General features: G+C 19.8%; 1 protein-coding gene across 1 annotated transcript in view; it reads right to left on the bottom strand.

Moving 5' to 3' along the window:
* Positions 1 to 1,974, bottom strand: part of LOC102675620 (location of vulva defective 1) — a gene marked incomplete at its 5' end in the record, with an annotated part of 11,673 nt that extends 9,699 nt beyond the window's left edge. Inside the window, one exon of the mRNA XM_006624717.1 lies at positions 293 to 1,974. Within this exon, the coding sequence (XP_006624780.1) occupies positions 293 to 1,974 (1,682 nt within the window). The remainder of the gene's footprint in view (positions 1 to 292) is intronic.
* Positions 1,975 to 14,158: the final 12,184 nt, after the last annotated feature.

Here is a 14,158-nt window from a genome sequence, read left to right as displayed (position 1 = left end):
TATATACATTACTAATATATATTACTATATTATTAATATTATATATTCTATATATAATATATATAATATACTATACTATATATACATATACTATATTATATATAATAAGTATAATATATTAATTTTATAATTTTATAATTTATAATTTTATAAATATAATATATACATATATATTTTGCAATAGATTTAGAGGTATAATATATATATATATATTATATTTATAAAATTGTAAATAATATAATAAAATTATAATATAGCAATTTTTATTGTTTTATTATATTTTATTATTTACCTTTCTGTGTACCTTGATGAAACAGAAGTAGATCTTGCAGTAGTTCTAGAGGTAGTATATGGACTACTTTGAATTGATGTTATAATATTCTGTTTCATCGAAATTGTTTTTGGATCCAAACTAGACGCGAAATTCTGAAGTGAACTAATAGTGGTCGCATTCAACGAACTTGGTGGCAATTTTAACTCTCCTTTTTTAATTTTTTCTACGATAGACTCTACTTCAGTTCCTTCTTTATCTGCATTTCCTTTTACCCCTTGTACTTTATAACTACCATCAGGCTGTTCCTCCAATACGACAAATGTTATCTTTTTCGCTGGTAGATTGTGAATCGGTGTTTTTCCAATTTCTTCTAATTTTCCATCGCTTTTCTGTCTAATGATTTCAAAATCTGCTCCAGGAGGAAGCACACCCTTTGTTAATTCCTCAAAAATAGTTTTTGGCGGCTTGATAGTCGTAGTTGAGGTAGTTAGTGCCAAAGTAGAGGTAGTCAATGTTGATCCATCGGTTGGGATATTAGAGGTTAGACTATTTGAAGAATCAATCAACTGAACTTTTTTTCCATTTGGAAGCACGATATCTCTCGTACTGATATTCCTTGCATCATCGTCGACAGATTGAGCCAAAGCCAATTTCAATTGTTTCAGCAAAATTTCTCTTTCTGATCCTAATGAAGTAGATCTAGTTTTTGTTGTAATATTCTTTGAAGTCACTGGCTTCTCAGTTTGATATATGATCTTGATTTGAGGCTTTGGTTTACTCTGTTGAATGAATTGATTCTGTTGTTCCTGAATCAAACCCAATAGATTTTCTGGTATAGTCGAAGTTATCTTCTCTTGATAGGTTTTGGGCGAAATTGTCGAAGTGGGTTTATGGGTCGTTGTGGTCCTTATAGTGGTTGTTATAGGTGAAATCGGTGTAGTGGTAGAATATTTCTTTTGATGAGTGGCTATTGCCTTTAGAAATAGATCTGTTTCCGATGGAGTAATTTTTCTCGTTGGTAGCGACACAAGTACAGGAGTCGCTGTAGTGCTGACATCTATGGTGTTAGCAGAAGTGACAGAAATAGGTAACGAAGTTGTAGAGGTTAGTTTCTGCATTTGTTGAAGTCTCAGTAATTCCTGCTGTCTTCGTAACTCCTGTTGTTCCAACAATAATTGTTGTCTTTGCTTTTGCAGTAATTCTAATTCACGTTGTTTTTCTAAATATTCTTGTAATTGTAACGTTTGTCGATCATTGAACAAAGGTTGCGACAAATCTTGTTGAAGATTTTGAAAGTGATTGTTAGTGTTTTGATATTGATTACTATATTGTTGTTGGAATTGCTGTTGTTTGACAGGTTGAGATTGAAACTGTATTTGACTATTCAGATTTGGATTATTGAGTTGTTGTACTATTTTTTGTTGTTGTTCCTGTATCAATTGTTGTACTTGTTGTTGTTGTTGGTACAATTGCTGAAGTTGTTGTTGCTTTGCACGATCTACTTTATACTTTGCTAGAGATGAATAAGATAAACTAGTTTGTGGTTTCGAAGCGGCTTGCTCCAAATTTGAAAAAGATCCTCGAGTATCGGATAACTCTTGGGGTCGATGAAACCGTTGTTGGTGTTGTTGAACGTCGCTTAGTATTTGGGCCTGTTGAGAAGTTGAGAGACGTGGTCGTGGATCATGTGATGAATGACTCTATAAAAGAAATTATACATGTGTTAAACAAATTATATATTTCAGATAATGTAATTGAAAATTTTAAAAATATTTTTTAAAAAATAGTTTTTGTTTTAATATGACATGTAATTAAATCAAGATATTGGAATATTTTTAACATTTAAAAAATAACTTAAAATAAGTAAAAAGTATTTCATAGTATATCTAATAATAAAATTTTAAATGAATATTATATACAATTTTTAAATAAATATTTAAATACAGATTTTTAATTTTTTTAGTTAATTAAAATTTGCATAATTTTGAAAATTTTAATGATATAATGATTATATATTTTGAAATAATTTTTGAACTTATTTTTTGGATAAATAAAATACAAATATTTTATTTAGAAACTATGACATAAATATATATTATATATACGTATATTATATATTATTTTTTTTTGTTAAATTAAATTAAAGATTTAATGATACTAAAAGATTCAGAGATATAATATATAATAATAATCAAAAATATTATTTTTAACAAATTTATAAAATTAATATACATATGATTTTTGTAGCACAAATTGTTTTATACTCAAAATTCAAATTTTGCATACATATTTGTGCTTTGTTATATATTTTTCATTTATCGATATTCTAATACAAAATCCTAATAAAATTTTTTGTTATGAAAATTTTTAATTTTCCAACAATTAATAAAATAACGAAAACTATTTATCACGTTAATAAATTCAGAAAAGCCACTAAAAATGTATAATCATGCGTAAAAGTATCAACTATGGAATAAATATAATTCAATAATTCATTTGAATCATGTTTAATTATCAACTTACAGATTTTGTAATTACTCAAGGGAAGTTAGTATATATTAATTATTATTTTTATTCAGGAAAAAGAAAGAAAAGAATGCGATGCAATCAAGATCGTGGTAATTAACACACCTATTATTTCAAGCTCCCTTTTTCGTAAACCATTCATATTCTACTACGTCTGAAACAATCTCCTTGGCTCTTCGAGAAAGTATAATTCATCGTCATTTTCATTTCGCAGCATCCTCGTGTAATGATTCTTTCGAATCTCGAATTCAAATTAAAATCTTTATAACATCTCGGTTCAGCACTTTTTTAGTTTTTTTCGGTCCGTTCTTTTATTACCTTTCTCTTTAAATCGTATATAAAATTATGTATACTAACTATATATATTAATGACGAAAAATTTAAAAAATTTAATATTATAATATTGTTAAAAATGTATAATCAATATGATATATTTTTATAAGTATATTATATAAATATTAATATATATAAAAATTTATTTAAAATTCTATAATTTCAAAATATTTTCTTGAAAAGTGTGATAAAAATGATGTATATAGAATATACTGTTAATAGCTTTGATTTCTAATTAATAATTAAATTAGCAAAAGATTCAATTTGGTTGCGATTGGAAAAAAAATTTTAGTGGCCAAAAATAAGATATATCTATTGTATTTTTATTTTACAAATCCAAATTATAGATAATTAATAATTATTTAATATTTTGCAATATTGTGATCCTTGCATATATTTTTTTATGAATGTAATATAAAGACGTACAATTTCTTTTTAATTATAGGTAATGATTTTTTATAGAAAATTATAGAGTTTATATTATTATATATAATATTATATATATTTTAATATTATATATATTATTATAATATTATATATAATATCATATTCTATAATTATATGCTTAATTAATTATGTAAATATTTATTAATTTATATTATTAATAAACATTATTAAACATTATTAATTGTTAATAATTGTTATCTGAATTATATTTGTGGAATAAAAAAATTAAAATATAATTTTAATTATTTGAATGTTTAGATGCAACAATTATAAATGAAAAAAATGAATCATTAAAAAAAAACATTTAATAGATATATGTAATGATATTCTTATATTACATAATTTAATATTTTAAAATTAATATCTCTTTTTTTATTAAGTATCATTGTTGCGCTTGATTAAGTATGACATTTTGAAGTTTGCTACACTTGACTAATTTAGTTAATAAAGTAAATATTTATTATAGTGTTATTATTAATTGATTTCTGTAGTTCTAGTATAAAAATATCCAATATTTTTCACTATATTTCTCTAAATAAATTAAATAATATCATAATGTATTTTTACAATTACAAATTAATATGAAGCATAGTTAAATAAATTTATTATACATTAATAATATTTCATTATCGAATCAAATACATTTTTTTCGAATTAAACAAATTTTTTGTATATATGGAAATTCAAACAAAAATAAATTTGTATCTATAATTTAAGGAATTGATAAATGAATTGATAAAAATATTTTCTAAATCGTTCTATGATAAAAAAAATATTTCTTTACATTGAAAGAAAATTTGAAATTATAATAAGATAAATAACGCAAAAAAATTATATTAGAATCGTCATAATTATAATTAATTTTTTGATCGTTTATTATCTATTTGATTACTTTTACTTAATCTCGTTTTAGAAACAGCGTTAATAATCTTAAACGACATTAACACGAACGATTTCGAATGTAAATATTTTTAAATTTATAAATTTATGTTAATATTTTGAAATAAATAAAATTATATTAATATTAATATTATATTAATATAAGAAAGAAATATTCGAATATTTATATTTTTGATTTTTTGAAATATAATAAATTCTTATATTGCTCACATATTATCATATTAAGAAGAATAACAATCAAAATTATATACTTATAGAGATCGAATTATATATGTAACTACATATTTAAAAAAAAAAGTAAAAATAGTTCGTAAAATAGCAAAACAAAGTTACAAAACAAAGAATTTGAAAAAAAATATTAAATAGCTATTGAGTAAGTGAAGAGTAGAGGAAGTTCTATATATTATATATAGTTTTATGTATTTTATATTTTATATAGTTTATTGTATTATAGTTATAATATGTATTTTATATTATATATAGTTTTATATATTTTATATTTTATATAGGAAAATTAACATTTAAAAAAAAACTAAGATTTAATGCAGAATTGTAGAATGTTATATAAATTGTATAATGTTAAATAATTGAACCTAAAAGAGCAAAAGTTAACAAAAATAGATAATACAAAAATAATAGAATAAAAAGTTAGAGAAAGCAAGGAAATATAAATTGCAAGAAAGAAAATTTAATTACTATTAATTACTTATTAAGAAAGATTCAAAATTCAATACATAAATACAACTAATATAAAAAAGGAATGTGAATTTGAATGAATGGAAATAGATATAAGCATATAATTTAATAAGCATATATAATGTGAAATTAAATTTCAAATTGGATTAAAATTTAAATTTATTAATTATTTAAATTCATTATTCAAGAAACTTAAACTGAATTGTAATAAATTAATTATAATTTAAACTCAAATTTAATTATAATTTACGTATTTATCTTTATTTTATGTAACAAGTTATTATAATAATAAATAAAGCATATATGTATATTTATATAAATTCGAATTAATACGCTTAAATGATTATTACCTATGTATTTATTAATTTGGTTGTTTGGAGAAACTATAAATAATGGAATAATGTGATGTTAAAGTAATTTGGAAAATATATGGATATTTTTTAAAATTATGTCAAATATTTTGATTTTGTTTAGCGATAATTGTATTTAATTGAATTTTCAAATTTGATTTTCTCTAAAACAACGTCTAACCTTATATGAAATTTTATTCTATATTTTCGATTCATTTTTAACTCTTTTTTTTTTAATAATTTGGAAAATTATAAATTTTTTATAATATTTTATATAAAATTATAGAATTGTATATGATTTTATCCAATACAAAATTTCTATTTATGAAGAATATTAGATATTTTTTCAAATACAACTTTAATTATTTATAATTTTTTTTATTTTTTATAGTTTGTTTATATATTAGAAATTACAATTACAATTACAATTATATTATATTATTTATAATCAATTATTATTTATTAGATACTATAATACTATTTCATTAATGTGTAATTAATATTTATTATTATAAATAATTATATTATTATATTATTATAAATAAAAATATTTGATAATAAAATAAAAAATCAAGTCAATTTATTACTATTGTTACTTCTAGTGCAACTAATAGCTGTAACACTTTCTTCTTTTCTTTTTAATCTTGTAATAATGACCATGTACATGTTCACATTTACAAGCAATCAATCATGAAATATCTAAATAGATTAACAAATAGCAAGATATAAATAGGTTAAAACTAATAACTAGAACAAATTTTTACTTATTAAAATTACAGCTACTAATGAATCAACTTACTTAAAAATAAATATATAATAAATTATATTTGAGAACAGAATAAAATAATACGTATATTTATATTAAAAATGTAATATATATATATTATAAATGTACTGTTAGATGCAGAATTAGTTGTAACAAATGTTGATAATATGTATAATATTTTATTATTTTTATGAAATATTGTTTAATAATTAGATAATTTTTTTAAGTTTTTTCATATTTTTTAAATAAAAAACTATTTCTCTTATTCCAATTATTTATTTGAATGTTTATAAATCATGAATGATGTAACAAAATAAAATATTAACATATTATACTACAAAAAATCGTGGGAACAAATTTTCTATTATTTTTAAAAATCCTTTATGAATTTGTAGAAAAGAATTATTTTCTTTATAAAAATTAAATTTTCTTCCGATTTTTAAAACATCAAGAAATATATAAATATATTATATTACATATTTATATTGAGATGTTAGTTTTCCCCGATTAGTATTACGAAAGACCTTCGGTTAAAAATAATTAAGAAAGACTTGTTAGAAAGTATAAATTTAGAAAAACTGTAATAAATTTGTGATATCAATGATAAAACATTGTTCATTTTTTTGCATTTGTATGCCAATGTTGTCAGACTTCATGAAAGCATAACGAAATTATTTTGCATCGTATATTCAAATTTAAAAAAAATTTGCACCACATTCTATGACAGAGAGTATATGTTAGAAATGATTTTTTCACAATCTATATATAATAAATATATCTGCTTTTGATATATATAATAATATATATAACAATACATATAACAATATATATAACAAGAAATATTAGTATATAAAAATATAGTCGATTGAGATTTATTTATTAAGTTATTGGCAGTTTAAGTTCGAAGATGAAGCAAAACAGAAACGATGTGTAATAGTGATATAATGGAAATATACCCTGTATATTTAACACATTATACATATATTTTTATACATACAATATTATATATGTACATTATAGACTCAACTATTTAATTATCTTAAATTCAAAGATAATATTATTTAACAAAATTTCAATAATAATTTGTAAATTTTTGAATTTATTTTATAATTTTTTTTGTAAAAAGTTTATTAATGATTATTTTTTTATATTCTGTTTATTTTTTTTTTCAACAAATTTTTAAAAAGTGAAAAAAATATTAATCAAAATTTAAAATCAAATCTAAAATCTTAATTGCACTTATCAAATATTATAATCTTTCAAATTGTTTTTCCATAATATATAAAATTTAATATTTTTTGCATTCATAACTTTTTATTTTATTAATTATTTTTTTATTATTTTTTATAATGAAAGTGGATAAATCACAGAAAATATTTTCCATATTTCGAATAATTATGATTTATATAAAAGCTGTTTTATTTTAAAAAATATGTCAATTTACTTTTTTCATTTTTGAAGAAAAGCACGATAATCAGATTATTTAATTATATGTATATGTATATGGATATGTATATGTATATGTATACAATGTAATTATATATATATATAATAATTTCTTAGCTATTTTAAATAATTCGTATACACATTACTATTAAAAAATTATTATTATTTAAAAAACGAAAAAAAATTGATTAAGTACGATTAAATTGATTTAATTGATCGCACTCTTCCCTACTCTTAGTTAGTTAAGCTAAGTTAAACTCTTCTTCGAAGATTTTTATCGATCGCATATTCTCTATATACTACATAACGAGATCACGTTTTCGATTCACGCAATGATTTCACTGCTGTCCACGGATCGTTGGCCACAAGTTTCCCACAGCTGATATGAAAAAAGAAAAACCAATCTGGGTGCGGCTTCCTATCTTTTTCTTCTATTATCGATTCATGCAGTAAAACTATCTGTGGCAGTATTATTAATCAGGCAACAAGCGTTCCATAGATTCAGGGATCATGAATTTCCTTCGTTTGATCACAAGGAGAAGGTTCTTTTAAGATTGTACACGAGGATTGTTTCTACGTGCAATGTGATGAGTGGATTGAAATTGAATGTGAAATAATCGACGAAATTGTGTTCTAATTTATATATGGGGTTGAGAAAAAACTGCATTTTCATTGAAATAATAACGATTTTTTAATATCTTTTTTGGCAAATTTTTCGCTAATTGCATCATTCAATTAGCGCTATTAGTTAGAAATAAAGAAATGAAAAAGTATCAATAAGAAACAATAATGTTTTTTCTTTTTGTTCCATATTTTTATGTATCTAAAAATAAAAGTTGTTATTTATTGTATTTATATGTATTTATGTAATTAGTTAAGACCGCTTATGTAATATAATTTGAAAAATTTTTTTTAATGGACTTCGTATGTTCTTATGCAAGGAATAATAGGTTTATTCAATTAGCGTGTCAAATTAATATTTATTTACAGATTAAATATATTATATGGCTTTCAAATATTATAAGTATTTATTTATTATTTACTTATTTATTAAAATATTATCTTCTATGTAATGTGTTTAAATTAATTAACATATAAAGTAGAAATATTTTAATTTTTTATAAATAAATTTAAAAATATTTTCTCTTATTTCAATTCTATTAATTGATTTAATAATATTATTATTTATNTTATCACTAGGAAAAATATTTAAAATTTTTTCACAATCATAATTTAAAAATGATGTACCTTCTATTTTGTGAATATATATTTTTTAATTAATAAATTTGATAAAAATATTATATAAAGATAATTCTTTCGAAAAACTAATATATTAAATATTATATAATATTTAAATATTATAATATATTACACTTACATAATTTATAATATTTCATTTCGATTATTTCAACTTTTCATTTTAATTCAATTCAATAATTGGATATCAATCGATTTTCAAAGTAGAAAAATACTATAGCAAAATAATCATGAAACCATTATAAAATTAGTTGCAACTGCATTAAAGCATCAAATATTATTCAATTATATTTCTTATTCAATTATTTGTAACTCAAATCTTATAGACTGCAACAATTTTTTCCAATTAATTAAATTGAATCTATTGAGTTCAATCCTAACTTCAAAGAAGAAAAATTTTTAATCAACTATCTTTCTCTTTTTTTCTGATTTTTTTTTTTTTTTTTTTTATTGCATTAAGAAGACATTCACTTTCCACTTATATCTATGAGGAAATTCTTTCATATTACATCTTCGGGCAACCTGACCAAGTACCATCCACAAGGAATATGCAGCCAACTAACATTATTATGCCGGTAGTTGCATAATCGGCCGACATGCACGATCAAACGCGTGCATTCACTGCAGGAACGCTATAGTCCCGTTATATAACGGGTGTTCCTTCACTTTTACGCCCGGCAGAGTATAGCGTTCCTGACATTTAACAGGATGGAGGATTTTTGCCACCTTTCGCTTTTCTTCTGTTTCACAGAATATTTCTGAAAGCGAAATCATTTTCTACATTCGGTATGTCGTTTGCTACGTTCTTTTTTTGTTTAACGTTCGAATAGTTTTGGTTGCAAAATCCCTTTTACTTTTTTCTTTTAAGGAAATTGTGTGTATGATAGATATTTGAACGTTTGAAAGAATAGATCAAGGAGTTAAAAGATGAAGAAATTGAAATATATATTACAATATAAAAATATCGAAACGATAAAGAATGGAAAGTTCGAAAATATGAATAAATAAAAAATTAAAAATGTAGGAAAATTAAAAATTTTAAAAAAGATTAAAAATTTGAAATATCGAAGAATTGGAAGATTGAAATTTCGAAAAAATTAAAGTATTCAAATAACAAAAATTATTAAAATATACAAAAGAGTGAATATATCAAGAGATTAAAAAATCAAAAATTGGAAAAATTTCAAATTTGAAAATTTAAATTTGATTTTTCAAACTTGGAAAATTTTTAAATTAAAAAATCGAAATATTGCGATATTATTATTAAAATATTAAATATTCAAAGAAATTGTAAAACTTGTAAAAATTGTAAATGAATTATTAGAAAAAGTGAAAAAATTTAAAAATCAAGAAATTAAAAATAATATGGAAACTGAAATGTTGATTGCTAATTAAGATACAATATATGGATTAATTAGGATACTGTTAGTTAATATTCAGTTTACATAATTTATATGCATATATAAACTATAATTCTTATGATGTTTAAAAGTTTACTATTTTATTATACTTTCATATAAACATTTTTATCTTTAACTTTAATCTGATTTAAATTTAATCTGATAAAATTGCTTCCTAATTCCTTTATGTAATTAAAGCAATTCATTTTTGCTGCTATTATGATTGCTATTGAATTCTGATATTATTATAACTTATCATTACTTTTATTTTTCGTATTATTTTAGTAAAAGCTAATAATTTAAAAATTTATTTGCTAATTATCATTTATTTTTATAATGAATATTTTTATTTTATTATTTGTCTGATCTTTGTCTGATCTATCTTTTAATCTTATCTTATTATAATTAAAATTTGTTAATTAAATTCTTTTATATTTACTTTTTACGATATTCTAATTTATTAATTTATTAGATTAGAAAAAACATAATGTATAAAAATATAATAAAGTCGTATTTAATCGGCTCTAATTTTTTTTATTTTGTTTTTTTTTATTTTTTATTTTTTTATTTTAATATGACTTTTGATCTTAATTTTAACTATAATTTTAATTAATTTTGAATCTTTAATTTTACTCGAAGTCATTAAAATATTCAAATATAATTACATGTATTTTATAATTATTTTATTTAATGTAAAGATATGTAAATCTAATAATCTAATATTATGTAGTATGTAAATTAAATATTATATAATGTTCTATATATATAAAATATATTACGTAATGAAACATTTAAAATGAATTATATGTATAAAGTTTAAAATTATTTAAAATTATATATATAAAGTTATTTACAGATAAACATAATATCTATTAACACAATTTACTTATTTCGCTCACATTTTTTAATATAGATAACAATATAAAAATCTTATCATTTTTAATAAAATTATAATATATTATATATCGATTATAATGTATTATTGTATAAATTTGTATAAAATATGTATAAAATTTGTATAAAATTGTATAATAATTTTATATAAAAAAAGAATTGACAATTAATGTGTTAAAGTTTTTTTTAATTATAATCTTATCGATATAAACACTTTATATACTACCAAACTTCGATGCAAATATCGATATAATGCAAAATTTAGTGATTAGCGAATTCTTGTTAAAGAAAATTTTTGTTTCTATGATCATTTTTAATTTCTTAAAACGGTAACCATAAGATCATTTACAAAATTCATAATCTATAAATTATGAATGAACAGAGTATTTGAACGACACAAGAAAATAACGAGACATTAAAGCGTAGAGAAAGTCGATAATATTTTAAATGGAACGATCTGTTCCTCTTCCCACAACTTTCGAAACGAACATTACTTCCTGATTAATTTCGAATCGTTTCTCACGTCCAGAGATAATGAAATTAAGAATCTTATAAAAATTATAAAATTTTTTTTATAGTTTTTAAATTATTAAATTAAATTATTAAATTTTAAATTATTAAATTAAATTATTAAATTTTAAATTATTAAAAAATTGTATATTACGTGTAAACGAATTTTTTTATATTTTTGATTGTTTTATACAATAAGAATATAAATCCAATTCTATCCTTCTTTTGCATTTAATTAAAAATGATATTTTTAATTAATAAATTAATAATAGATCAATAAATTGTGCTTTTCATTCATACTATAGATACATTTTGATTTCTTATGAAAATATTTAAAAAATAGAGTATATATAAGAAAATATATAATTTTTAATAATTGAAAAATCATTCAGAAAAGTCAAAAAATTTCTACAGAAATGTTAAATGTAGATCATTTTAAAATAAGATAAATTTTTATATCTAGACTGAAAAATATAGATTGGAATATCAACTTTAAAAAAGTACATGATGTTTTTACACTAATAATTTTATGTTAAAAATATTAATATTTTTTTATAGAAAATGACATTATAAAAAATATATATCAATTTGAAAAAACAAATGGTTTACATATTTTTTATATGTTTATTCATAAAAAAATTAATTATGTCAAGTTATGTGTCTCAAAAAACTATTAAATTTTTATTCGATTTTTTGTACTGTGAATAATTTGTCCAGATATTAAAGATTAATTTTTTTGTATATTAATTATCATATGATATATTTTTCTAATTTTTAACATTATGTCAAAATAATAATTTTATAAAGATTTTTAATTACTCTCAAATTGATTAATAATTTATTGATTGATATAATTTTGATATTATGAATTCAAAATAATTAAATATTAAAAGATATTTAATATATTTATATTAATATGTATTTTAAAGAATTAGAAAAAATTGAAAATTTCAATATAGTTCTTTTATAGATAATATGTACAAAATTATTACAAAACATTAAAATAATATTTTTTTAAAATCAATTAATTTAGTCAAAAATTATAGATATTATAATAATTATATTATTATAATAATATAATATTATAATAAGATAAGAAATATTATGCATAAAACTTTTTATATTTCGGTTATAAAAAGTTGAATTTAAGTTCTAATCTAATGTAACTTATTCATCAAATTAAGGAATAATAAATATCATAAAAATCCCAAATTAAAAGCATTTTTATATTTTTATGTCCCATCTCTTATAGAAAGTATTCGATTGATTGCTTTTACTTTCGATGCGAAATCGTTCGATTTTAGTGAAAGGATGATCTGTAATAAACCGTTTAACCTGAATTCTTGAGTGTATAGTGAGCTTATATATTTGTTCGTATATCATGTAGCATATGACAATTTTTTCTTATAGACTTTCTTATAGACTAAGAAATAATTAGGTAATTACCATAGGATAATTAGAAGAAATGCTTTAAGAATCTTTCTATCTTATCTAAAATATAAATAATATATATAGAATATTCTAGATTAACCGAAATATAAAACAATATAAATTTTTACGAATTTAATTTTTATTTTGAATTGCAATTTTGAGTTGGAATTTGAATTATATTATTTGTAGTAAATAATCATTTGAGTAAAACTATCAAAATTATTTATTTGTCAAAATGGTCGATTTTATAATGTTTTATTTGACAATTTCTACAAATTATATAGGTTTTTTTTTTATCATCATTTTCTGTGTATTTAAATCATTATTATATTATTAATATTAAAATATATTTGTACATATTTGTATTTACTTTTATTATATTATAATAATTTAAAATTTTATAATTTGAATTATAAAATTAATTGAAAATATTTGAAAATATATTTATAATTAAAATATACATATATATCTTCTTGTCTATATCATAAAAGAAGCAATTAATTAAATATTACGCGATAATTGTTTAATATATTTTATGCAATATATATTTACAAATCATAATTGAATGATCTAAGTAAGAAGTATATGTTAATCAAAAATATGATATATCATTGATTTGACAAATAAATAATTAAAAATATTATAAAATAAATTTGTATAATAATATTTTAATGTATTTATATAATATTTGTATAATATTTTTATAAATTTTTATAATTTTAATTATAAAAGTTTATTTTTTCTTATGCAATGCAATTTTTATTTTTGATTAAATTTTTACATAATATTATGTATATATCTAATTTTAATTAAAAAAATTAATTGAAAAAAATTTAAATAATAAAATTATAAAAAATGCATATCATATTTAATATGCATGTAATTTAAAAATATCTAAATTTATTAATATTATTATAATATTATTATA

Source organism: Apis dorsata, unplaced genomic scaffold (genome assembly GCF_000469605.1).
Source record: "Apis dorsata unplaced genomic scaffold, Apis dorsata 1.3 scaffold_1100, whole genome shotgun sequence".
Taxonomy (NCBI): domain Eukaryota; kingdom Metazoa; phylum Arthropoda; class Insecta; order Hymenoptera; family Apidae; genus Apis; species Apis dorsata.
This window is presented reverse-complemented; position numbering and strand designations above follow the sequence as displayed.